We start from the raw sequence: 25439 nt of genomic DNA, 5'->3' as shown, positions 1-25439 counted from the left end.
CTCTGGACCCCATTCCCTGGGGCCTCTCAAAATCATAGGTGTGTGCCCAACCGGGACACCCAACAGGCAACACTTCTATTAAGGGAAGGGGGCGCCACCCCCCCGCCCCGAGCCCACATTAGGCCCCGGGAACTCAATCCCCTGAGGCTAAATTCAATTAGAAAATGGGAGGAGGCCACACATCACTCCTCCCCGAGCGTCATTAGGCCCTGGGGACTCAAGACCTGGGGCATAATTTAATTAAAAAGGTGGGGGAGTAGGACCCCCCTTTCCAAGCATTATTAGGCCCTGTGGACCCCATCGTCCAGGGCCAAATTCATTTAAAAAGCAGAGGGGGCCGCACAACCCCCACCCCTATCCCGCCCCAAGCCTTCTCGGGCCCAGGGGACCCCATCCTCTAGTACCAGAGGTGCGTGCCTCAGTGCCCCCCGTGGGGACCCACCAACCTCATGTTGGGGGTGTCGGAGGAGCCCCCATGGCACACACAGCCCCAGCCAGTTCCCCACATGGTGGGGAGCCAGCATTGCTCCCGCCCGTTGGGAGCAGCTATCTATACTTGCTCCACAACGTGACAGCAACACTTGTTTTGTTCCCTGCCCGCCGGAGTGCGGGCTCCGGGGTAGCCAAGCACCCCCTCGCCCGCATTTATACTATTCAGTGCCCCGAGGAGGTGGCTGTCCCCCCGGCTTAATAAATGCCTAGGAGGGGGCCCCCATGAGCCCCCTTCCTTCATTAACATTCTGCCCCAGGGATCCGGCCCACCCGGGGGTTATTGCAAAACGAGCACGGGAGGCCACTTTTTTTTTTTTTTTTAAATTAAATCGCTGGCAAGGTATCTCAGGGAACCATATCTGGGGGGGGGGGGGGGGGGGGGACGGGGGTCGGGTCACTGACCAGGACCAGGTCATGAGTGATGTAATATGTGACTTCAGCAGTGCATTGCGGGGGCACGAGTTATAGTTAGCTCAACTAACTAGAATGACCGAATTTCTCTGGTTTTGTACGAGTGAAATGTCCAACTAACTGGAACGTTCCTGAAACCTGTGTTTTTTTCAGTGAATTTCCAAGGTTTTTAAATGCTTATTTCTAACTGTAACGTTCCTGAAACCTGTGTTTTTTTCAGTGAATTTCAAAGTTTTTAAATGCTAATGTCGGACTATATGGTAGACCTCGCGTTTGCAGAGTGGTGCAGAAAGGGGCCTGGGATTCTAACCAGCGCTCAGGAATTCCACAGCGTGGGACTTCCAGGAGGTACCAGGAGGGCTACTTGGCCACCAAAGTCCCTCAGTAGTAAAGTGGACTTCATCCTCCGACCAGTACTGTGCCAGGAGGCACGTTTACAGAGTGGTGGAGAAAGGGGGGGGCATGGCCTCCGAAGACCTTTAAGCAATCTCACTGTGTGGGATTTACTGGAGGTAACAAGAGGGGTAGTTGGCCCCCATGGTCAACCTTGGGGGCAACATACCCCTCCTATTTCCTCCCGTAAGTCCCACACAGAAGGATTACTAAGTTGTCATAGAAGGCCACGCCGCCTTTCCCCACCACTCTGCGAACGCACTCTCTGACGCACTCTTGGAATGGGATTAAAGTCCCCTTTGCTGCTGGGGGTACTTAGGGGCCAACTAGCCTACCCGATACTGCCAGTATGCCCAGATAGTGGGATTATTTACAGGTGGATACACGCTACGCCCCCTTTCTCCACCACTCTGCAAACATGCCTCCTGGTGCATTCTTGGTTGGGGGGTTAAGTTCCCTTGAATCCTGAGGGTCCCTGGGGGCCAACTAGCCCACCAGGTACCTCCAGTAAGCCCCACACAGCTGGATTACTGAGAGTGGTCTGGGGCTATGCCCCCTTTTTACAACACTGTGCAAACGCGTCTCCTGGCGCACTGCTGCTCGGGGTGAAGTCCACTCCAGTCCTGAGGTCCTCAGGACACAAGAGGACCTCTATGCCCCAACCCAGAACGCGCCAGGTGGCGCATCTGCAGAGTGGTGCAGGGAGGGGGCAGGGCCTTCAGTGAGATGCCGGCATCTCTTTCTTAGAAGGGGGTCTGTGTGACTCCCCTTCTCTTAGTTGTTTTGGGGACCTGAGGACCCCACCCCCCAGGGCCTGAGCCATTTATTTATTATTAAGAAGAAAAAAAAAATACAAGAGAAGGAGGCCGTGCGGCCCCTCTCCCGATTTCGGCCCCAGGGACCCCATCCCCGGGGTATGGCCACATATTTCTTTTTTATCATAAATATATATTTAAGGAGGGGGGCCGCGCGTGCTCCCGCCCTGTCACTGCAAACTGCAATGTCCCGGGGTAGGTACCCCAGGACATTGCAGGAGCTGGCCCTGGCGGTACCCAGGGCCATGGAGGGCTCCAGGAGGGGGGCCATTCCCCCCCCCCTTCCCAACGTAAACATAGCCCCAGGTCGGTGATGGTCCCTGGGCCAGGGGTCTGCAACAAACCCCCGTATTTCAATAATTAGTGCCCCAGAGAGGTGGTGGTCCCCAGGGCAGTGTGGGGGGGGGGCCCGAGCCCCCGAACAGGTATTATTACTAATAGCCCCGGGGAGGTGGAAGTCCTCGGGGCTTACCGTTTTCTTGTGACTCAGTAAAGATGGCTGCCAACACTTCTTGGTTTGGAGTGTTGGCAGCCGATCAGAATGAAGCTCGTGATCGGGAGGGTTTGCGAATCCTCCTCGGTCATCAGATATGAATATATATATATTCTTTTAATTTCTCAGGAACTACAGAACGGATTTAAACAATTTACACCATTTAAAGCAAAGAGTCCACTCTGGACCAAGAGCTACCCCTCTGTCAAATTTGGTGTAATTCCGTTCAGCAGTTCGGGCTGTAGCAGCGACAAAAGTCTCTATGGAAATTAACATGGAGAAATGAGTTTTGGGACCCCCCCTTTTTTTCTTGGCCCCCACTTGACGAATCACCCCGAAGACAAGGGCTGACCGGAGTAGGCCATTAGTTTAGAAAATTTCGCGAAGATTCGTCAAACGGCGCCAAAGAAATTGGCAAATCAAAAAACGCTTTTTCTATGGAAACTAGGTCCTACACCTCTACATCTCGCTCTCTCCCTCTATATCTCTCTCTCTAAGTAGGTAGTTATAGTTAGGACCTAGTTTCCATAGGAAATGCGTCTTTTGACTTGTCTATACCTTTGGCGCCATTTGACGAAACTTTGTGAAATTTTCTGAAAAAAGTGCCACCGATTCAAGCTGTGCATGCAAAGCTTCAGGGTGATCCGTCAAGCTGGGGCCGAGAAAAAGGTTACAATAAAAAATGAAATCATAACCACTTCCCTATTTCGCAAAGAGACAGCAGGTAATACCCTGCTCCATGCGTCAAGTGCACATCCCTCACACTTCATTCACAGCATCCCTTATGGGAAGATGCTGCGGCTACGTAGGATTTGTAGTAGTGAAAAAGATTTGGAAAAACACCAGAGGGACAGTAAGGCACGCTTTCGGCAGCAGGGATATAACAGTAAAACTATAGATGCAGCTATCCGCAAGTCCAGAGCATTGGCCAAGGAAGATCTGTTACAATATAAGGAGTATTCTCAGAAGTCTACTAAAGAAAGCCCAGGGGTTTCCACTGAACCAGTCCGACTCATCTTGACCTTCTCCAGACAGGAACAACAATTGCGAGAAATCATCCAACACAATTGGCCTATAGTTAGGGAAGATCCCGTTATAGGCAGTATCCTTCCTAGATGTCTTTCGATAACATACAAGAAGTCATTTTCCATGGCTAATATTCTAGTGAAGAGTAGTCCGGAGGACAAGGGGGTAGAGGGTTGGCTCACTGTGAGAAAGGGGATCTTTAAATGCTCTAATTGTAAAGCATGTCTATAAGGAAGCCATAGAACATCTTACCTTACTGCTTTCAGCGATAAGACATATATGATTAAACACCATCTTACATGTAGAAGCGACTTTGCGGTCTATGTTCTAGAATGCAGCTGCAACCTAGCATACATTGGCAGCACAAAATTGGCAGCACTCAAAAGGGTTCTTCAACACACTAGGGCGATAATCAATAATGACCCGAATTATCCTGTGGTTAGACATTTTAAAGAGCAACAGGAGAGCAACCTAAAGCATCTTAAGTACTACGTCATAGATACAGTCCCCCCACAAAGGAGAGGGGGAGACCGAGAAGGGAAGTTGAGACATCTAGAGACTCATTATATCCTTGAGCAAGACACAAAGCAGTCAGGGGGATTAAACACGAGTGAGGATCTGCACACCTAATTATAATTAATTCAGCAGACCACTAGCTTCTGAAGAAATTTGTGTTGCAAACAGGCCAACCATGTATATATCTCAGCTATCACTCACGAGTCACGGGGGTTTCCGGATTAGGTTATAATGGCTAGTAGAGATTGACAGTATCGGAGGGGTTTTACTCAATTCATTAATTTTAATTCATAGTTGGATTTTAAATAATTCTTATTACTGTCTTATTCTTTGGCCATACATAACGGACAAACATTTGTGGACTGAACAATCGTACATTTCTTATAATGAAATTTTGATAGTGAGGTTTTATACAGAAATTATCTTTTTAAGCATTACTTTTTTACTGGGTTTTAAGACAAATGAATTGTATTTATATGACTATATATGTATTCATATACAGTATTTATTTACATATTTATGGAAACATTTATGATTGTGGGAATCATTTGTCTCAGTACAGTAGAACTTTAGGCCTATTTCCCTTGACCTATTTTGCACATGCTGTCAGCAGCACAATAGTTTAAGCTGCCAGAATAGCGAATTACGAGATAATATATTTATATTGTACTATTCGTGGCAACTGGACAGGACGTCTATAATTAGCACTAGCACTTTACACAGTTAGCACAGGTGGGGTATTATTTTTTATGTATTGTAGGAACTTTTCTTCTTAAAATTAACTTGAATTAGTACTTACGTGGTTCATGGTGGGATGGATCGAGAAATTGCATTTAAGCAAGAAATTTCAAATCGAGAGAGAAAAAAGGCTTTTTCCATTATTTGAAAAATGATACCATTTTATTTAAAATGAGTTGTTATATTTATCTCTCTTCCATCAATTTTTAATTCAATACATGATTGCATTTATACAATGTCAATTGAATGCATTCATGTAGGAACCGTAAGGATATTTGCTATGTCTAGTACTAATTGATTGCACTGGCACTTTAAAATGGGGTTTCACGCAAACCAACGCTGTCATGTGATCAAGGCAGGGATCTGCCAAAACGCGTCATGGCAACTTGATGGTGACCAAATAAACAAACAAGCACCAAACCTGGGTCTACGCTCGTTCTGTTCTCATAGGTGAAGAAGTTGAAGGCGAGGACTTTGAGATTATATAGTATATATATATATATATATATATATATATATATATATATATATATATATTACCTACTGGCGGTCGCCAGTAGGTAGTTATAGTTAGGACCCTGTTTCCATAGGAAAACCGCAACATTCTATTTTGAATAACTTTGGCGCCGGTCGACGAATCATCGCGAATTTTTCAAAATAGGTGGGGCGCTACGCTCCGCTCCTACCCTAAAAGTCTCGGGGGGATTCGTCAAGCGGGGCCTGAGATAAAAGGGGGGTCCCAAAACGCGTTTTTCCCATGCATTTTTCCATAGGACCTTTAGACACAGCTACAGCCCGAACGGCTGAACAGAATTACTTGAAATTTGGCAGAGAGGTAGTCCTCAGGTCAAGGAAGTGCCTTTTGTAGGTTTGGTGTAAATCTGTTCAGTGGATTCTGAGAAAATAGCCTTTAAATCAATATATATATCTGAGCCAGCGTACGGTGCGCTTACGGTGCGCTTACCGTACGCGTACGGTGGCGTGCGCGATTCTGATTGGCCCTTAGATCTTAGTAAACATTCGAATCGGTCGAAACCAGGAAGCGGCGGCCGCCATTTTCTCTCTCGCACTCTGACAGGGGGTTGAAAAACCAAGTGCAAAAACATGTAAAGGGGCTGTTTACACAGCTCCCAAGCACCTAGCCATGTCGAGGGAGTCCCCAACGATCCCCCAAGTGAAAAAAGGCAATTTTAATTGTTTCGAAAATGTTGCCGATTACGCTTACCGTACGCGTACGGTAAGAAATAATAATAATAAAAAAAAATATCCACATTCTCCCCACCCCGTGTGCAAAAGGTGCCCGAAGGGGACCTTTTGTGCATGGCTTATTAGAGCTAAACAAAACATATATTTTACCTGTCACAACGATGCTCATCATATGTCCTCCATGTGCGCACGGTGCGCGAAGCGCATCGTGCGTTCATGGCCCATCTAGCGTAACGTGGGCACGCGGTGCGCTTCGCGCACCGCGGGCTCACTGTGCGCGCACGGTGCGCGAAGCGCACCGTGCGCGCACGGAACGAACTGCGTTAAGTGGGCGCGCACGCCACAAATGGCGTAAAGTAACTTAGCATTTAAAAAACCGTACAAATTCACTGAAAAAACCATAGGTTTCACACACGTTATAGTTAGGAATTAGCATTTAAAAAACCTTGCAAATTCACTGAAAAAACCATAGGTTTCACACATGTTATAGTTAGCTGGACATTTTACTGATAAAAAACCAATGAAATTCCCCCGTTATAGTTACTGTAGGCAACTATAACTCACGCGACCGTAATCCTCTGCTGATGACATATGTGTCTTTATGAAAAAAAAATATTTGTAATATATGTATAGCTAAAATTTAATGGAAGAAGACATGGGCAAATAAGTGTCTAAATACAGTATTAGCATCAGCAGAGGATTACGGTCGCGTGAGTTATAGTTGCCTACAGTAACTATAACGGGGGAATTTCATTGGTTTTTTATCAGTAAAATGTCCAGCTAACTATAACGTGTGTGAAACCTATGGTTTTTTCAGTGAATTTGCAAGGTTTTTTAAATGCTAATTCCTAACTATAACGTGTGTGAAACCTATGGTTTTTTCAGTGAATATATATATATATATATATATATATATATATATATATATATATATATATATATATATATATATATATATTACCTACTGGCGGTCGCCAGTAGGTAGTTATAGTTAGGACCACGTTTCCATAGGAAAACCTCAACATTCTATTTTGAATAACTTTGGCGCCGGTCGACGAATCCTCGCGAATTTCTCAAAATAGGTGGGGCGCTACGCTCCGCTCCTACCTTGAAAGTCTCGGGGGGATTCGTCAAGCGGGGGCTGAGATAAAAGGGGGGTCCCAAAACGCGTTTTTCCCATGCATTTTTCCATAGGACCTTTAGAACGAGCTACAGCCCGAACGGCTGAACAGAATTACTAGAAATTTGGCAGAGAGGTAGTCCCTAGGTCAAGGACGTGCCTTTTGTAGGTTTGGTGTAAATCTGTTCAGTAGATTCTGAGAAAATAGCCTTTAAATCAATATATATATCTGAGCCCGCTTACGGTACGCTTACCGTACGCTTACCGTACGCTTACCGTAAGCTTACGGTGGCGTGCGCGAGCGCGATTCTGATTGGCTCTTAGATCTTAGTAAACATTCGAATCGGCCGAAACCAGGAAGCGGCGTCCGCCATTTTGTCTCTCGCACTGAGTGTTGTTTATCAAACATGATGGCCAAAAACATGTTACGGGGCTGTTTTGACAACTCCCTCCCACATAGTCATGTTGAGGGAGTCCCCAAACATCCCCCAAGAGCAAAAACGGTTTTATTTTTTTTTCGGCAATTTCGCGGGGTACGCTTACCGTACGCTTACCGTACGCTTACCGTAAGCTTACCGTACGCTTACGGTAAAAAAATAAAAATAAAAAAAACACTATCCACACTTACCCCACCCCCTGTGCTTTTGGTGGCCGCAGGCCACCAAATGTGCAGGGCTTATTAATAGAGAAAAAAAACGTAATTTTGGCAACATGAAATTATAAAATCGAAATAAAAAAAACACTATCCACATTGACCTCACCCCCTGTGCTTTTGGTGGCCGAAGGCCACCAAATGTACAGGGCTTATTAAAGTTGATAAAAACCGTGCACGGAACGAACTGCGTTAAGTGGGCGCGCACGCCACAAATGGCGTAAAGTAACTTAGCATTTAAAAAACCGTACAAATTCACTGAAAAAACCATAGGTTTCACACACGTTATAGTTAGGAAATAGCATTTAAAAAACCTTGCTAATTCACTGAAAAAACCATAGGTTTCACACATGTTATAGTTAGCTGGACATTTTACTGATAAAAAACCAATGAAATTCCCCCGTTATAGTTACTGTAGGCAACTATAACTCACGCGACCGTAATCCTCTGCTGATGACATATGTGTCTTTATGAGAAAAAAATATTTGTAATATATGTATAGCTAAAATTTAATGGAAGAAGATATGGGCAAATAAGTGTCTAAATACAGTATTAGCATCAGCAGAGGATTGCGGTCGCGTGAGTTATAGTTGCCTACAGTAACTATAACGGGGGAATTTCATTGGTTTTTTATCAGTAAAATGTCCAGCTAACTATAACATGTGTGAAACCTATGGTTTTTTCAGTGAATATATATATATATATATATTCACAGACACACACACACTACTGGCGGTCACAAGTAGGTAGCTATAGTTAGGACCTAGTTTCCATAGGAAATGCGTCTTTTAAATTGCCTATACCTTTGGCGCCATTTGACGAAACTTCGTGAAATTGTCAGAAAAAAGTGTGCCACAGATTCCAGCTGTGCATGGAAAGCTTCAGGGTGATCCGTCAAGCGGGGACCGAGAAAAAGGGGAGGTCAAAAAAAGTGTGTTTCCCATGTTAATTACCATAGGAATTTTAGACACAACTACAGCCCGAACCATTAAACGGAATTACACAAAATTTGGAAGAAAATTAGATCTTGGTCCACAAACAGACCTTTTTGTGATTTAGTGTAAATTCATTTAGTAGTTTGAGATATACAAATTTTAATTTCAGTTACTATCTAGGGATGCGGATCCTCTTTGGATTCGTTAATCCACGCAATGCCGTGATTGGCTGGCCGCAACCCGAGAGGAAAGATGCAGCTTCCATTTGTTCATCGGGACTCGGTTCCCAGCGGGAAATATAAAGTAAGAAAGTGATAGAAGGGGTCAGGTTATCCTGACCCCATGGGAATTAATCTATCTATCTCTATCTATCTATACATACATATACATATATAACCACAGCTTCTCGAAGGAGAAATTCCACTCGCACTCACAGGTTCACTTTGCATTTACTTTATTACGGCAATGCAATCCATAAACAGCTCAACAGTCCCAACGTTTCGGTCTTTCCTCAGACCTTGATCACGGGTGTAAAGCACAGGGTCACATGCTCAATTTATTAAAGGTACATATCCTGATATTACATCATACCCTGTGACAGTGCTAAGCATTATGGATATTGTAGTATTCATGTTTGGTAAACAAAATTGATTTGATCATCATTATAGGATTTATTGAACACAAAACAGGCCCTCTGGTGGGTATTTTTATCAATGGCATCATAAAGTCGTTACATTTTGTCACTTCTGTAATACAAATTATCTAACCCTCCGGTGGGCATCGATTTTGGCCAATTATATGACTCGGGTATATAATGAAAGGATTTCGGTTTTATGTGTACGTGTTTTTTGTATATCCAATAGTGTCATATAGCCCTCTGGTGGGCGTTTATACTCCAAATTTGTCATATTGTTGTTCTGTTCTTTTGTAACACTGCAGTGCTACCCTCTGTTGGGTGCCAAGTGTTTAAATAGCTTATTACCATATATGTGTGTCTATTTGACTAAGCGGACTAGTAATTTTCCTTATTTAGGCTTTTGTTTTGTGTTCAATCCCTTTCATTCTTCTACTTAATTATCTGTTGGTGGCCGAAGGAATGTATATCTCTCCATTTGAGCCTCAATTGATTAAATCATAATATTTTATATAAATGTAATAGATAATAATTTTTTCAGTAACAATAGAATCACTTTTTTGTCATTAGTCCATTTTTTACAGTTCACAAATACTGCCCAATGCTACTTGTAGACGTGGTTGGATTTCCAGACCATTTGGGTCTTACTATATAGTTCCTTACAGGTGTGAATGCATTTCCTCATCCTTATTTAGACCATATGGTGTTAAAGTTCTGAAAGACAGGATGTGGCAAGATTCTTTCCGTCTCAAAATCCTTTCACGATTGCCACCTCTCACATGGCATTCGACCATCTCCACTCCATAGAATTTCAATTTTTTCCAATCACCCTCATGGTATTTCTCCATATGTTCAGCCACAGCATAACTACGATCCCTGTTTATTGTTGCGCGTACATGTTCCAAAATGCGTTTTAGTTCACATACTGCGCTGCCGATATATTTTAATTTGCAGGGGCACTCTATTATGTAAATTACATATTGACTTTTGCAATTTATTAATGAATTTATTCTCCACATTTTCTGATTTGCCATTTGTGTTTTGTGCAATCTGGCACACCTTACACATTGAGCATTTGAAAAAACCCAATACTATACCTCCAGGTATTTCGTCTTTTGGGTTTAAGATGGCTGTGGACTAAATCATCTTTTAGATTTTTTGCTCTTTGATATGTAATTCTGGGATGTTTCCCAGCTAGTTTTGCCATTGTTGGATCCAGGCATAAAATGGTCCAATTTTTTCTTAAAATATTTTCAATTTGTTTGGAATCAGTGGAGTAGGTTGTGATTGGTCGAATCACTCCGTCTTTCTCCGCTGTTTTTGGTATCTTTTTATCTTTTATAATTTCAGAACGTTGTTTTTTCTCAGTTTTGTCTAAACAGGATGCCAATATGTTATTGTTGTATTTCCTAGTTTTGAATCTGTTAATTGCCAGTTTACTGTGTTTCTGCCATTCCTGGTTTTCGGAGCATATTCGTCGTATCCTCAAAAGTTCCCCATATGGAATGTTGCTAATTAAGGAGGACTGGTGAAAACTTTCCGCATGTAGTGTTGCGTTACTTGCTGTTGCTTTTCGGTGTAGTGTTGTATGAATTATATCCTCCTTAATATAAATTTCAGTGTCCAGGAAGACCACTCTTTTTTCACTGATATCATATGTGAAATGTAGATTTGTGTTTGTATTATTGAGAATTTGGAAATATATCTCAAAATCTTCCTTTGAACCATCCCAAATTATCATGAGATCATCTATATATCTCAACCATGATCTTATTTTTTCCACATATATGTCATTTTCTGAACTCCAGGCTATTTTTTGTTCCCACCATCCCATGGTGAGGCAGGCGTAGCTTGGACTGAAGGAAAAACCCATCGCTGTGCCTTCTTTTTGTACGTATACCTCCTCCCCAAACATGAATACATTCTGTGTCAGGCATAATTTTATCATTTCCATTAAAATCGCATTGTGATTGGAATAGTGGATGTTTCGTTCTTTTAGAAAGTATTTGCATGCCTTCAGACCCACCGAATTTTGTATATTGGTGTATAGCGAGACCACATCCATAGTTATTAGTTTGTATGTTGACTCCCACGTGATGTTTTGTAAAATCCTTAATAAATCACTTGTATCTCGCAAGTATGATGTCAGGTTTGTAACATATGGCAGCAAATTATATATATATATATATATATATATATATATATATATATATATATATATATATATATATATATATATATATATATATATATATATCCTACTGGCGGTCGCCAGTAGATAGTTATAGTTAGGACCGTGTTTCCATAGGAAATCTCAAAATTCTATTTTGAATAACTTTGGCGCCGGTTGACGAATCTTCACGAAATTTTCAAAACTAATGGGGCGCTCCCTCAGCTCCTACCCTGAAAGTCTCGGGGTGATTCGTCAAGCGGGGGCCGAGAAAAAAGGGGGGTCCCAAAACGAGTTTTCCCCATGCATTTTTCCATAGTACGTTTAGTCGAAGGTACAGCCCGAACGGCTGAACAGAATTACTTGAAATTTGGCAGAGAGGTAGTCCTCAGGTCAGGGAAGTGCCTTTTGCAGGTCTGGTGTCAATCTGTTCAGTATTTCCTGAGAAAATAGCATTTGAAAGCATATAAATATCTATACGCGCGCACCGTGCCGTGCGCGAGCGAAATTCTGATTGGTTGTTAGATGTCAGTCAACATTCGAATCGGTCAAAATCAGGAAGTGTCGGCCGCCATTTTGTCTCTCGCACTGAAAAGGAAAGGGGGAAAAAAGGTGGAAAACGTGAAAAGGGGGAAGGGAAGAGAGTTCCTGAGCCCCTAGCCTTTGTCGGGAGGTCACAGAAGGACCCCATAGGTGAAATAAACATTTTATCTTTTTTATAAAAATCGCGGGATGCGCGCACGGTGCGCACAGCGCACCGTGTGCCCAATGCGCGCGCACGTTGAAAAACCTTAAAAAATATATATATATTAATAAATACATAACTTAGCATTTAAAAAAAACTTACAAATTCACTTAAAAAAACCATAGGTTTCACACACGTTATAGTTAGGTGGACATTTCACTCGTAAAAAAACAATGAAATTCCCCCGTTATAGTTAGTTCAGATAACTATAACTCGCGCGACCGCCACTCTATCACAAGGATGATTGTCATGAGTGATGCCACTGACCATGTCATGAGTGATGTAATATGTGACGTCATGAGCAGTGGATTGCGGGTGCGCGAGTTATAGTTATCTGAACTAACTATAACGGGGGAATTTCATTGGTTTTTTACGAGTGAAATGTCCACCTAACTATAACCTGTGTGAAACCTATGGTTTTTTAAGTGAATATATATATCTCTATTATCTACTGGCGACCGCCAGTAGATAATAGTTAGGACCGTGTTTCCATAGGAAATCTCAAAATTCTATTTTGAATAACTTTGGCGTCGGTTGACGAATCCTCGCGAAATTTTCAAAACTAATGGGGCGCTCCGCTCAGCTCCTACCCTGAATTCGTCAAGCGGGGACCAAGAATAAAGGGGGGTCCCAAAATACGTTTTCCCCATGCATTTTCCCATAGGACCTTTAGTCGAAGGTACAGCCCGAACGGCTGAACAGAATTACTTGAAATTTGGCAAAGAGGTAGTCCTCAGGTCAGGGATGTGCCTTTTGCATATATGGAGTCAATCTGTTCAGTAGTTCCTGAGAAAATTGCAGTTAAAGTACATAAATATCTATAGCCGCGCACCCGGTCCGCGCACCCTAACGTGCGCGAGCGTAATTCTGATTGGTGGTTACAGGTCAGTCAACGTTCGAATCAGTCGAAATCAGGAAGTGTCGGCCGCCATTTTGTTTGTTTTGAGTGCGAGAGTGAAAAAGGAAGGTGGCGAACGTGAAAAGGGGCAGGGTAGAGAGTTCCTGACCCCCTAGCCTTTGTCAGGGGGTCCCTGAAGGACCCCGAAGGCAGAAAAAAAAACATTTTAATTTTTTTTTTTTTTTTTTTTTTTTTTTTTTTTTTAATCGCGGGGTGCGCGCACGGTGAAAAACCATAAAAAAAAATATATATATATATATGCTTTCCCACAGCGGTTCAAGAGTCCGGTTTACCTGGCGCTTCAAAAAGGGGCGTCACCCTCGCGGTTTGAACCAAAAACCGCTAAACATGCCACAATTTTCTTCTGGGAGAAAAATAGGGTCGCACTCCAGCTCGTGTAGATTAATTTATTCTTAAATCATTTGCAAGTCAGCAAAAAGCCACACAGGTCCCAGGTTGGAACCTGTGTGGCTTTTTGCTGACTTGCAAATGATTTAAGAATAAATTAATCTACACGAGCTGGAGTGCGACCCTATTTTTCTCCCAGAAGAAAATTGTGGCGTATATATATATATATATATATATATATATATATATATATATATATATATATACATACACACACACACACACACACACTAAACATTAGAAATTCACTGAAAACAAAAAGCCAAAGGTTAGGGGGACGTTATTGTTGGGTTCAGATTTTACACACACAAAACTATAGAAATTCAGCAGTTACAGTCATCTCAAGTAAATATAACCCCTGCTCTAAGGTAACTATAACTTACGCCCTCGCCATGCACTGCTAATTACCCCACACATTACATCACTCACGACATCTTCTATGACATCATTGATAAAAATCACTACAACATTTGCAGTGAAATTATTGATGAGAAAACTGTGCATGGTGGGGGCACAGGTTATAGTTACCTTAGGACACGAGTTACAGTTACTTGGGATAACTAACTGCTGAATTTCTATGGTTTTGAGCGAGTAAAATCTGAACCCAACTATAACTTCCCTGTAACCTTTGTTTTTTTTCAGTGGAAATATATATATATATATATATATATATTTCAATAAAGGCAGCTGAAAACCTGTCGGTTCAGTCCAATTAAGGATGACTACAGGGTATTTAGTATACCATCAGAAAGTAAGGAGAGTTTTATCAACCCATTGGAATCTTATTAAAGTTGATCCAAAAATTGGTCAGATTGTGCCTAGGAATCCTCTTAACTTTTATGCGTAATGAATTATTTGTAAGCAGCCCAGAGAGGAGTAAATCAGAATCATGGTTAAGGGCAAGTCCAGGATTTCAGAGGTGTCACAGGTGTGAAGCCTGAAAACATGGCCAAAATATGAAAGAATTTGTATTACCTTTATTGAATACCCCAAATGAAAATACGTAGTGCATTCAATTGTATGAGTGGTTTATTTATATACTGCAATGTTCATGCCCAATGATTTATGTAGGTAGTACGATCCATATGGTTCACGTTAGAATCTTTCAGCACCTAAGGGGCATAGCCAATGAAGACAACAGTCACCTTATTTCCTGCTATATTCATGAGCGGTATTGTAGCAATGCGGCGAACCTAGTGTAGATAGACTTGCTCCCAAAGAGTGCTAGAGGTGGCAACAGGGAACAAAGGCTAAGGAGATTGGAATCTCGCTATATAATTGTCTTGAACAGCAAAATGCTGTATGGTTTAAATTCGGAAGAAGAAACATATGCTCATTTGTAGATATAGAATGCGGACCTCCTCTCTGTTTACAATGGCCATGAGTAGATTGTCTTATGTTGAAAATCAGTCAAACAGGTTTTCATTTCCTTTGGCACCTAGAGCACATTTTTGTAAGTGAAGGCTTTTTAGAAGAATCAGTGTATATGAAAGCAAAGGAGGTCCAACTAAGCAATATGTGGACAATTGAAACGAGAAGTCTTGAACTATAGAGATATAGAAAGAGAAGGGTTTATTGTAAAATTGTGATATACATAAGGGACTAACTTGGTGAATAAGTTAATCTATTTTGTTACATTTTACAGCAAATTGAGAAAACTGATTTGAAATATTTTTCATATCATTTGATGAATTCTACCACTTGGGAAAACCTTTAAGATCCTTTTAAAGATTTTTAAGATTCTGAAAATGAAATTATAAATGTTCATTCTTTTTGATGGGCATTTTATAAATTTGAGAAATTAGAGTTTAAAGTTTAAAAAATTGAATATACATTGAGAAAAGTTTCAACTGTCCTGTTCATACAAGATCAAAATTTGGCACTAGACCAGGAATGAATTGCAAATAATTCACGTATTTTAAAAGTCTTGTTCAAATTTATTTTAATCATAGGTACGTATAAACACTTTTTGATTACACCAGTGAGTTGTATGTATCAATTTTAGATAATATGCGAAGTATGTTTTGATTTTATATTAATTTATTTGCACTGTGTACTTTTTCAAATATGTAAAAAAGGTAAGCAACGTGTTTCCTATGTGTCCATGCAGCTGTGCGTGGTATCCACGACAATGTGTGAGTAAAGAGGTGAAAACCGCTGAAACACGTCAAGCTTGCTCTGAAATTAAATAATTAGACGGATTCCAGCCATGGTTGTGCCTGTTTGGAAGCGTCCAAGAAGAAAAGGAGTGAAAACGATGATATAGAGATATATATATATATATATATATCACTGAAAAAAACATAGGTTTCAGGGGCGTTCTAGTTAGCTGGACATTTCCCTCGTACAAAACCCTAGAAATTCCCCCGTTATAGTTAGTTCAGCTAACTGTAACTCGCGCCCCCGCAATGCACTGCTGATGACGTCACATATTACATCACTCATGACATGGTCAGTGACCTCACTGATGACATCTCTGATTACATCTCAAATGACATCACTGATGACGTCATCCATGTGATAAATTACTGCATCTTCTCACACCCTAATATAACCTTTGATACACCGAGTCAAAATTTCAGACGGCCATTTTGAAAACCATAGATACTTCAATACCAATAACTACATACCCACTCATTAACTCTTAGGTCTACATACATCTCCACTCACTCACCTGTACAGTCACTCATACTTACAGTCACTCCATACAGGACTATCATATGCATTTATACACCTATATAGACACTCACACACCGCCAATCATCCATTGAGGTACTGACACACCTAGTCAGTCATGCAAATAATTAATCACAGTCCAATTTACTCACCTATACAGTTAAACACACTCAAGTTCACTTACTCATAAAAATACTAACAAATTCTGACGCTCTTATACAATTACTGATACAAGCACACACTCATCCATACAGCCACTCCCGCAATCGCAGACTCTCACATATAGTTATATACTCTTCCACACATGTACACTGCGTTTCACATATGTAGTTACTGACACATGTACAACTGAGATATACATTCAATCACTAACACACCCATACATACACTCACCCAACCATACAGTCCATCACAGTTGCACTCTTAAAACCATGCACCCATAGAAACACCCACTCACAAATCTATGCAGAGTCACACACACACCCTACCCACACAAACACTCAGGCACCCATACAGATACTAACCAATCAATAACCCATATAGACACTCATATAGCTATTCACAAAACCATGCAGCCACTTATACACCAACACACAGACACATACAGACATTCACACAGTTTAGTCACTAGTCTGCAGTAAGATACATTTAATGACTCACTTATAGTCAGTTACGCACCTAGAAAATCATCCATTCACACACTTGTACACCCACACATTCAACAGGCCTTTCCCTATATATATTAAACATATTAAAACTTTACAGAAACACAGACTCACTGGATGACATCATCAGTGATGTCATTTGAGATGTCATGAGTGATGTCATCAGTGATGTCACTGACCATGTCATGAGTGATGTAATGTGACGTCATCAGCAGTGCATTGCGGGGGCGCGAGTTATAGTTAGCTGAACTAACTATGACGGGGGAATTTCTAGGGTTTTGTATGAGGGAAATGTCCAGCTAACTATAACGCCCCAGAAACCTATGGTTTTTTCAGTGAATATCTAAGGTTTTTTTAAATGCCAATTCCTTACTATAACGCCCCTGAAACCTGTGGTTTTTTCAGTGAATTTCAAAGGTTTTTTTAAATGCTAATTCCTAACTATATCAGGCCTGAAACCTATGGTTTTTTCAGTGAATTTCAAAGGTTTTGTAAATGACAATTTTTAATGTATTAATTGTTATACTGATTTTTATGATAATGATTTACTACGTTTTTAAAACTATTTAATTTTAGAGATATTTTTTATAATTACATTATACATTACAATACAAAATATACTTTCTCAGAATGAATTACTTTAGTTTAAATACTTGGCAAATAAGCAACAGACTTTTAAGTACAGTAGTTACAGTTGCTGCAATGGGCAACACAATTTCAAACACAAAGCAACATTGAGCTCAATGTGAATTTCTAATTAAATGCAATTAGTTACCTTATGGATTACTTTTCTAACCACAGGACTGGATCCTAGATTCAGTCCTTGGACATCTCCTGTAAACAGTTGAGTAAAAGCGCTTTGGTTACAGTAGTAATTTTTAAGGAATATTATTATATTTTAAAAGTTGACACTTAGAAACTTTTTCCCATAGAATCACCAATGTTATCCTATGGCAGAAAATTCACTTAGCAGGTAAGTAGCGTTATCGTTACTTTTTCTTACTCAGTGGTGGATCCTGGATCCAGCACTGGCCAACCTCCTGTAAACAGTTGAAAGAATGTGTTTAAGTTGTACAGACGATTTTTTAGGAATATTTTTAGTTTGTGAAAATAGACACTTGCTGAAAACCACACAATGGATTCCTATGGAAGGAAATACAAGTTACTGGTAAGTACGCTTAGAATTACTTTTCAGGGTCAGTGCTAGGCTAAAAGATGCAGCCATGGGTTCTCTCCTGAGAACAGGTGAGTAAATCGGAATTCGTAGTTCGGCTGATTTTAGAGGAATATTTTTAGTTTGTGAAAATAGATACTTAGAAACTTTTCTGCTGAAAACCACACATTGGATTCCTATGGAAGGAAATACAAGTTACTGGTACGTACACTTAGAATTACTTTTCAGGGTCAGTGCTGGTCTAAAAGATGCAGCCCTGGGTTCTCTCCTGATAACAGGTGAGTAAATCGGAATTCGTAATTCGGCTGATTTTAGAGGAATATTTGTACAATGGTAAAGGAAGGGGGCGGGGTCTGAGGTGACGTGTGCAAACACGCCCTGTGGCGCGTTTTAAGTTGGGGAATTAATTCCTCTTCAATCCTGCGGTCCCCTGGGGGCCAACTAGCCCACCAGGTACCTCCAGTATGCGCCAGGGAGATGTGTTGCAGAGAGGTGTTCAGAGGCCACGCCCCTTTTTACAACACTCTGCAACGCAGCTCCGTGGCGCTTACTGGAGGTACCTGGTGGGCTAGTTGGGCCCTAGGGGACCTCTTGATTGAAGAGGAATGAATTCCCCAACTTAAAACGCGCCACAGGGCGTGTTTGCACAGTATCACCTCAGGCCCCGCTCCCTATCTTCACCACTGTGCAAACGCGCCCCGTGGAGCGTTTGCACAGTCCCCTTGAATCCGGAGGTCCCCTAGCGGCCAACTAGGCCACCAGGTACCTCCAGTAAGCGCCACGGAGCTGCACTGCAAAGAGGTGTAAAAAGGGGCGTGGCCTCATTACACCTCTCTGCAACGCAGGCCCCTGGTGCATACTGGAGGTTCCTGGTGGGCTAGTTGGCCCCCCAGGGACCCCCAGTATTCAAAGGGAATTAGTTCCCCCTCTGCAAGGAGGGGGCGTGGCCTCTGGCCCGATCGCGTTTTTTTTTGTTCCTTCTCGTTTTTTAGAAGGGGGGCTCTGTAGCCCCCCTTTTTCCCCCTATTTTTTTGGCCCTGTGGACCCCATCCCCCAGGGCCTGACCCCAATTTTTATTTTTGGGGGGAAAAAAAAAAGTCGGGAAGAGGGCCGCGTGGCCCCCCTCCCGAGGCCATAATTTGCCCCGGGGACCCCATCCCCCGGGGCTGGCCATTGTTTTTTTGTTTTTTTTATATTATCATTTATTTTTTAATTTCATTTGGGAGGGGGGCCGCGTTGCTAACATGCTGCTCCCCATGTGGAAAAGCAATCTGCTTTGCTTCATTGAAGCGAGAGCAGGTTTCCCTGCTCTCGCTTCAATGAAGCAATTTTCAATGGCAGAGTGGGAGCCGCGGCTCCTGCCCTGCCATTGTAAACAGCAGTGTCCCGGGGGTGGGCACCCCGGGACACTGCAGGAGCCGGCCCTGGGGAGTGTCCGTCCCCAGGGCCAATACAAGGCTCCAGGAGGGGGGCCGCACGGCCCTCCTCCAACATGTATAAGTTGCCCCGGGGGGTGGCAGTCCCTGGGGGGGGGCCCCGAGAGCCTCCCCACATCAAATAGTTTTAAGCCCCGGGGGGTGGTGGTCCCCGTGGCTGGGGGGGGCTGCGAGCCCCCCCCCCACCTACGATAACGAAGCCCCAGGGGGGGTGGCGGTCCCCGGGGCAGTGTGGGGGGGATTGGGACCCCCCCACATTTTTTTTTTTTTAATTAAGCCCCTGGGATTTGGCTCTGGGGGCAAATTAGAAGGAGACCGCGCTGAATTTATTTTTATTTTTTCCCCGGCCGAAATTCGCGCTGGGTGCGCGAATCTCGCAGATTTTTTTTTTTGGCCCTGAGGGTCCTTGTGGGACCCCCCCCGAGCAGGCCTAGGGGGTCAGGGTGTTTCTACCCTGCCCCCTTGTCGCGTTTTGCGCGTTTGTTTTTTAGGTTTCTTGTGCCTCGGATGGCTGCCAACACTTCCTGATCTGGAGTGTTGGCAGCCAATTAGAATACAGCTCGTGCACGGCAGGGTGCGCGCTGGGTGCGGGGAGGGTGCGCGGATCCTCCCCGGCCATAGATATCACTAACTTTTTTACCCTAATTTTCTCAGGAACTACTGAACGGATTTACACCATTTAATCAAAAGGCACGAGTCTGAACTGAGGACTACCTCTTTGCCAAATTTGGTGCAATTCCGTTCAGCAGTTTGGGCTGTAGCTGCGACAACAGATCCTATGGGAAATTGCATGGGGAAAACGTGTTTTGGGACCCCCCTTTTTTCTCGGCCCCCGCTTGACGAATCGCCACGAAACTTTCAGGGTAGGAGCGGAGCTGGCCAAAAGTTTGGAAAAGCGTTAACACATATACATTAATTACAAATTTGAAATGTTACTTTAAGTTAAAAGGTAATTAATATTTACAATGGATGTATACATAAAATATTTCTAAAGATGTACGAATTTTAACAATTGAAATCATTAATATTATGTAGAAGTATGGTTTTAAGTTTAAGTGGTAAGGAGTGATAACAGTTTCGAGAATTCGGGGAAGGGTAGTCTTAAGGTATAGTAAGGGGTTCTTAGGGTTTGGGGAAGGGTAGTATTAGGGGCATTAGGACTCTTAATGTTCAGGGATGGGTAGCATCAGGGGATAGTAAAGGTTTCAGGGAAGAGTGGAGTAGGAGGCAGTAGGAGTTTTTTAGGATCAGGTTAGTGTGGCGTTAAGGGGACAGTTTGGAGTTTTTAGGTTCCAAGGATGGGTAATGTTAAATAGCAGTAATTTTAATAACATTGTATTAAATGAATTAATTGAATACATTTAAAAAGATTGCATTTGAATTCAATTGAAATTGTAATTTTTAAAAATTAAAATGAATTGTTAACGTGTGTGTGTGGGGGGGGGTTGTATGTGTGGTGTGGTGTCTGTAGAAATAATATGTACAAACTTACCTAAGCAGTAAAGGCACTTCAGATGTTTAAAAAAAACTACCAATGTATTTACCTCAATATAATGACTACCAATGTAAAGGTTGACAAGGTAACGACTCGGAAAATGTTTCATTATGTTGACATCTGAAGAAACTAAACACCACCAATTAAGTCATGAAAAAGTCATGCTCCACCTTCCGTTCCAAAGTATGATCTGATTTTACTTATTTACATGGCAATAAAGAATGGTCTGAGTAACAGCCCCCTTTTTGCAGCACTCCTAATAGCGGACACAGTCAAACAAAGTAGATGTAAACAAACGTGTGGAAGCACTATTTACCCACATCCTTTTTAAGACACCAAGATTTATGTTCAAACCATTCGGTAACTTTAATATTGAGTTTCTAACATTTGTTGTTTCATTAGGAAATATATTTCAAAAATACTTCAAGAATGCTTCTGCAAACAGGTAAAGAAATGCCATTCTACAGATTGTTTTCTCCAAGGATTTTATCCAAGAATGAACTCTTCTTAACCAGCACAATATCCTGGATATTCACAGACCAACTACACGACAAACAATCTGTGGTATAGTAGTACATTCTTGACTTTGGACAAAGCAGTATTTGTGATTTCGAAATGTGCCGGCTAGGGTGATATTCAGACGTTTTTGGAATATTTCCTAATAAAAGGAACTGATGTCACAAACTCAATATTGAACCTACCGAATGATTCAACATAGATCTAAGTACCCATAAAGCATATGGGAAAGTGGTGCAAAACTCTTTTGTTTACATTTTAATTGTAGAAGTGCTGTGAAGGAAAGGCCCTTAAAGGTGGGAGATAAACCTCATCTACAGCTATCCGCTTCAACCTACCATACAAAAAGAGGTAATTAGCGTCAAAAAGTTTATTTTATATTTTTCCAGCTATGTCCAGTTCTGTTCAATAGCTCAAATTCTACAGCTTTAACCCAGGATATAAAAGGAGTACAATACTCTCACTTCAAAACTTTATTTCGAGCTGGGATGTGCTCCTACAAAATGAAATCGTGGCACTTAATATAGTCCTTTGTTATACTGAGGGGTCAGTAGACGCCACAAAGCTCCAGCACCCCATTGTGAAAGACTAAACAGTACACATCTGCAGTTGTTACAACAGCTTAGGGTACACTTAGTTTGAAGAAGGAAGGAAGGAACATCCAATGATGCACCAATTGCAGAGTTTTCTGATCTAGTTTTAGGGTCGAATGTGTACGTGTAGAAGTAACGTATTGCTCACTATTCAGCATACTTACTTCATGTGTACATTTTATAACAGCAGTCCAGCATATAACAAAATTACCATTATGCGCTAGTTGTCTCTATTGACCACCCCAAAGGATTATCTTCTGTAAATCGCTAACACCCATGAACCTATAGCACTCCTTTGCAAACACAATGCACAATTAAAGCAGATTCTGTGGACATAACTCCACAAAAGCGGAAGCTTGTAGAGCTAGACAGTAATTTGTCATATAGACATTTTGTAGAGTATTCCAAACAAACGCTTTTAATTACTAAGGGCCCAATTCAGAGTTTGGCGGTGTGGGAGCGGGCCACCATTCCACCGCCACACTCCCACACCTTACCGCCACCCCTCACCACTGCCTGCCAGATTACGAGTTTCTTCGCTGTCTGGCGAGCTGGCGGCGTGGCAGTTAGACTGCGATGCCTATTAAAAACGCACCACAATGGGAGCGCCTAAGGCCGTTCCTGTACTGTGCAGTCCATGTCATGCAGGAAAGGGGGTGCGTGCATCCCTGTGCACAGGGGCAACAGGGGACCCTGCAGGACACCCTTAATTGTCCCACCATCAGCCTTTTCATGGCAGGCTCACTGCCATGAAAAGACTGGCGGTGGGGAAAGAACTCACATGTTCGGCAGTGCCGCAGCTGCATCACCAAGCATATTGCTTCCCCAGACCCACCGCAAGACTTCCACGGATGGCGGTCCCGTGGAGGGCCAACTGCCATACTCCTAATACGGCAGTCCCCGACCGCCACCTCGAGTTTGGCAGTCCCAAGGACTGCCAAATTCTTAATCAGGTCTTATATTACAAACTCGCAAATGGGAGCATACCATATGGGAATCAAAAAGTCACTCCTTTGTTGACAAAAGAGGTAAAGCAGTACAAAAGCCACACACAAAAAACCTACCCTGAAATGGCTTTGCTAACTGTAATAGAACAACAGATGCAATTTGTTTACTTCAAATGACTATTGTACTGTCAGCACCTCAGAGCAGTCGAATTCTGCAAGGAGGAGTCCTAGGATTCCCAGAATCCACCAGCTAAAAACAGAAACTCAAAGAAGAGCAGGTCTGAAGCAGTTCCAAGCAACAATACCATTTTCATCCAAAACACTTGTGGAATCCCTTTGAAAAGAAAGAAGAAATCAAATAACATCGTAATAAGACCACAGAGGACAACAGTACCTGCTGGTGACAATGATTACATCCTCTGAGATGGTAGCCATTTCTTTGATGGTCAAGTAACACATCCGCCTCAAGATTTGCTGGAAAAGTATGTAAATGAAAAAAAAAAAAATGGTAAACTCATACGTCTGCTTAAATAAATATGCACAATTACTAAAATGGCAAGGTGGTTAAAGAAAATCTGCAGCGCAAATGTCTATTTAATTATTTGACTTCTATGTAATATTAAGACCTGTAAAGAGACTACATACATTCTCCTCTGTGTATTCTCAGACCAAGCAAAAGGAAGATTAAGTGCGGTCAAGGAAGCAATGTAAAAAAAAAAAATTATTCCTCACACATGCAATAAAATGACCATCCCTGAATAATGAGTGAGGGATGTAGGACAGGAAGGCAGTAAAGATGGATTCCCTGGCCTCTTTGTTGAGGATGCTAACAATAATGCTAGCTAGCACAAAATGCAAGGCACTTTGGGTTAATCATTCAAAAACCAGACGCATGATTTAGACTGCAAAAGCATTTCACAGACATCCATAACAGATACTAAAAGAGATATGGCAGACTCCCACAGGAGAACTAAATCAGTGATAGATTGAGAGGTTTTGCTAGAGTAGTTAATGTGTAGGTGTTTGTAAGCTTTTCTACAGGGTGTTAAGCAAAGAGGCCAGTCTTATGTTAGAAGGAAGAATGGTCAACATTTAGAGGCACTGTAAAGAATGTTCAACATTTAGAGGCATTGCCAGTTGGGAAAGTAGAAGATACATGGTGATTCTTCAAGTCTCATGACAACACTGGCTGAGTTTATCAAGAAAATCCTCCTCTAAGAGGCGATATCCCTATACCAGGGAATGCCAACCTTTTCTGGATTAAGAGCTACTTATGTTTAATGAAAATGATCCAGAGCTACTAATATTATTAGTGTTGTAACAGTAATGGCACTAGGGCAACATTTTATTCATGGCCATCATATACGAGATTATGAGCAGTAATCACCTCAGTTCATCATGCAGGGTTGCCAGCAGTAATGTAAAAAAGACTGTCAATGTGGAATGCCGCTACACAAGTAATAAAGGTAATAATACTAGAAATGAGTCTACCCCGCACCCCATGCATGATCTGTCAAATATCCGCTTCAAACATACTTTGGAAACTTTCTTCAAACATAAGCTTAAGGCGAAGTGGTGTCTTACGGACATGTTCCATAGCGAGGGTAGAACTGTAGCTCCAAACATACTTGCTGCTTTTGCTGGGTTGGTGGTGCGATGGGGTGGGGGTGGGGGTGTCAAAGCCAGGATTTTGTTCATTGATGCTACGGAAGCCTCTGGGTTACAGAGCTCCGCTAAATGTGTATTTGACAAATAAAATTTGTTTACAAAAAAAAAAAAACATAAGCTTAAGATTTCTGAAAATATATAAATTTTGTCTTAATTACATTCTTTTCATTTTTGTATATATATATATATATATATATATATATATATATATATAAAAAATTCAACTAAGCAAAGCTTCTCATTTAGTAGGCTGGGCTGCAAAAAGAAGAGCTATTTCTAGATAGCTGGAGAGCTACCTATAACTCACGAGCTACTCGTTGGCGAAGCCTACCCCCATACTGTTGCTCCTTTTATTCACTGAAAGGGACTACAACACAGAACCTGTAGGCATTCTCACAGTTTTTCCACTTACATCATTGGACTGAAATAATCTAGTCATCGCAAAAAATGCTTCTGTGGCTTCTGTCGTTCCAAAATGTTCACCCTGTGGATGGGATCGAAAAAGGCATCATAAGAACAGATATTTTCAGAAATTTATAAGGGATGGCCATTCACAACAGTGTCTACATAGCTTAGCAAGCCAAGAGAAGGTCTCTTTTAAAACATTACACGCTGCT

The 25439-nt window shown here is 42.0% G+C and overlaps 1 protein-coding gene across 2 annotated transcripts in view; it reads right to left on the bottom strand.

Moving 5' to 3' along the window:
* COPG2 (coat protein complex I subunit gamma 2) overlaps positions 1–25439 on the bottom strand; it is a 341223-nt gene that overhangs the window by 284169 nt on the left and 31615 nt on the right. For both annotated transcript variants that reach the window (XM_085653601.1, XM_085653602.1), the window contains exons 4-5: positions 25235–25306; positions 23549–23628 (exon numbers count right to left, since the gene is read on the bottom strand). In XM_085653601.1, coding sequence (XP_085509727.1) covers positions 23549–23628; positions 25235–25306 — 152 coding nt within the window. The remainder of the gene's footprint in view (positions 1–23548; positions 23629–25234; positions 25307–25439) is intronic.

The sequence above is a fragment of the Triturus cristatus genome, chromosome 4_1, assembly GCF_964204655.1.
Source record: "Triturus cristatus chromosome 4_1, aTriCri1.1, whole genome shotgun sequence".
In the NCBI taxonomy this organism is placed as follows: domain Eukaryota; kingdom Metazoa; phylum Chordata; class Amphibia; order Caudata; family Salamandridae; genus Triturus; species Triturus cristatus.
The sequence above is the reverse complement of the archived record's forward strand: the minus strand, read 5'-3'. Positions and strand labels throughout refer to the sequence as shown.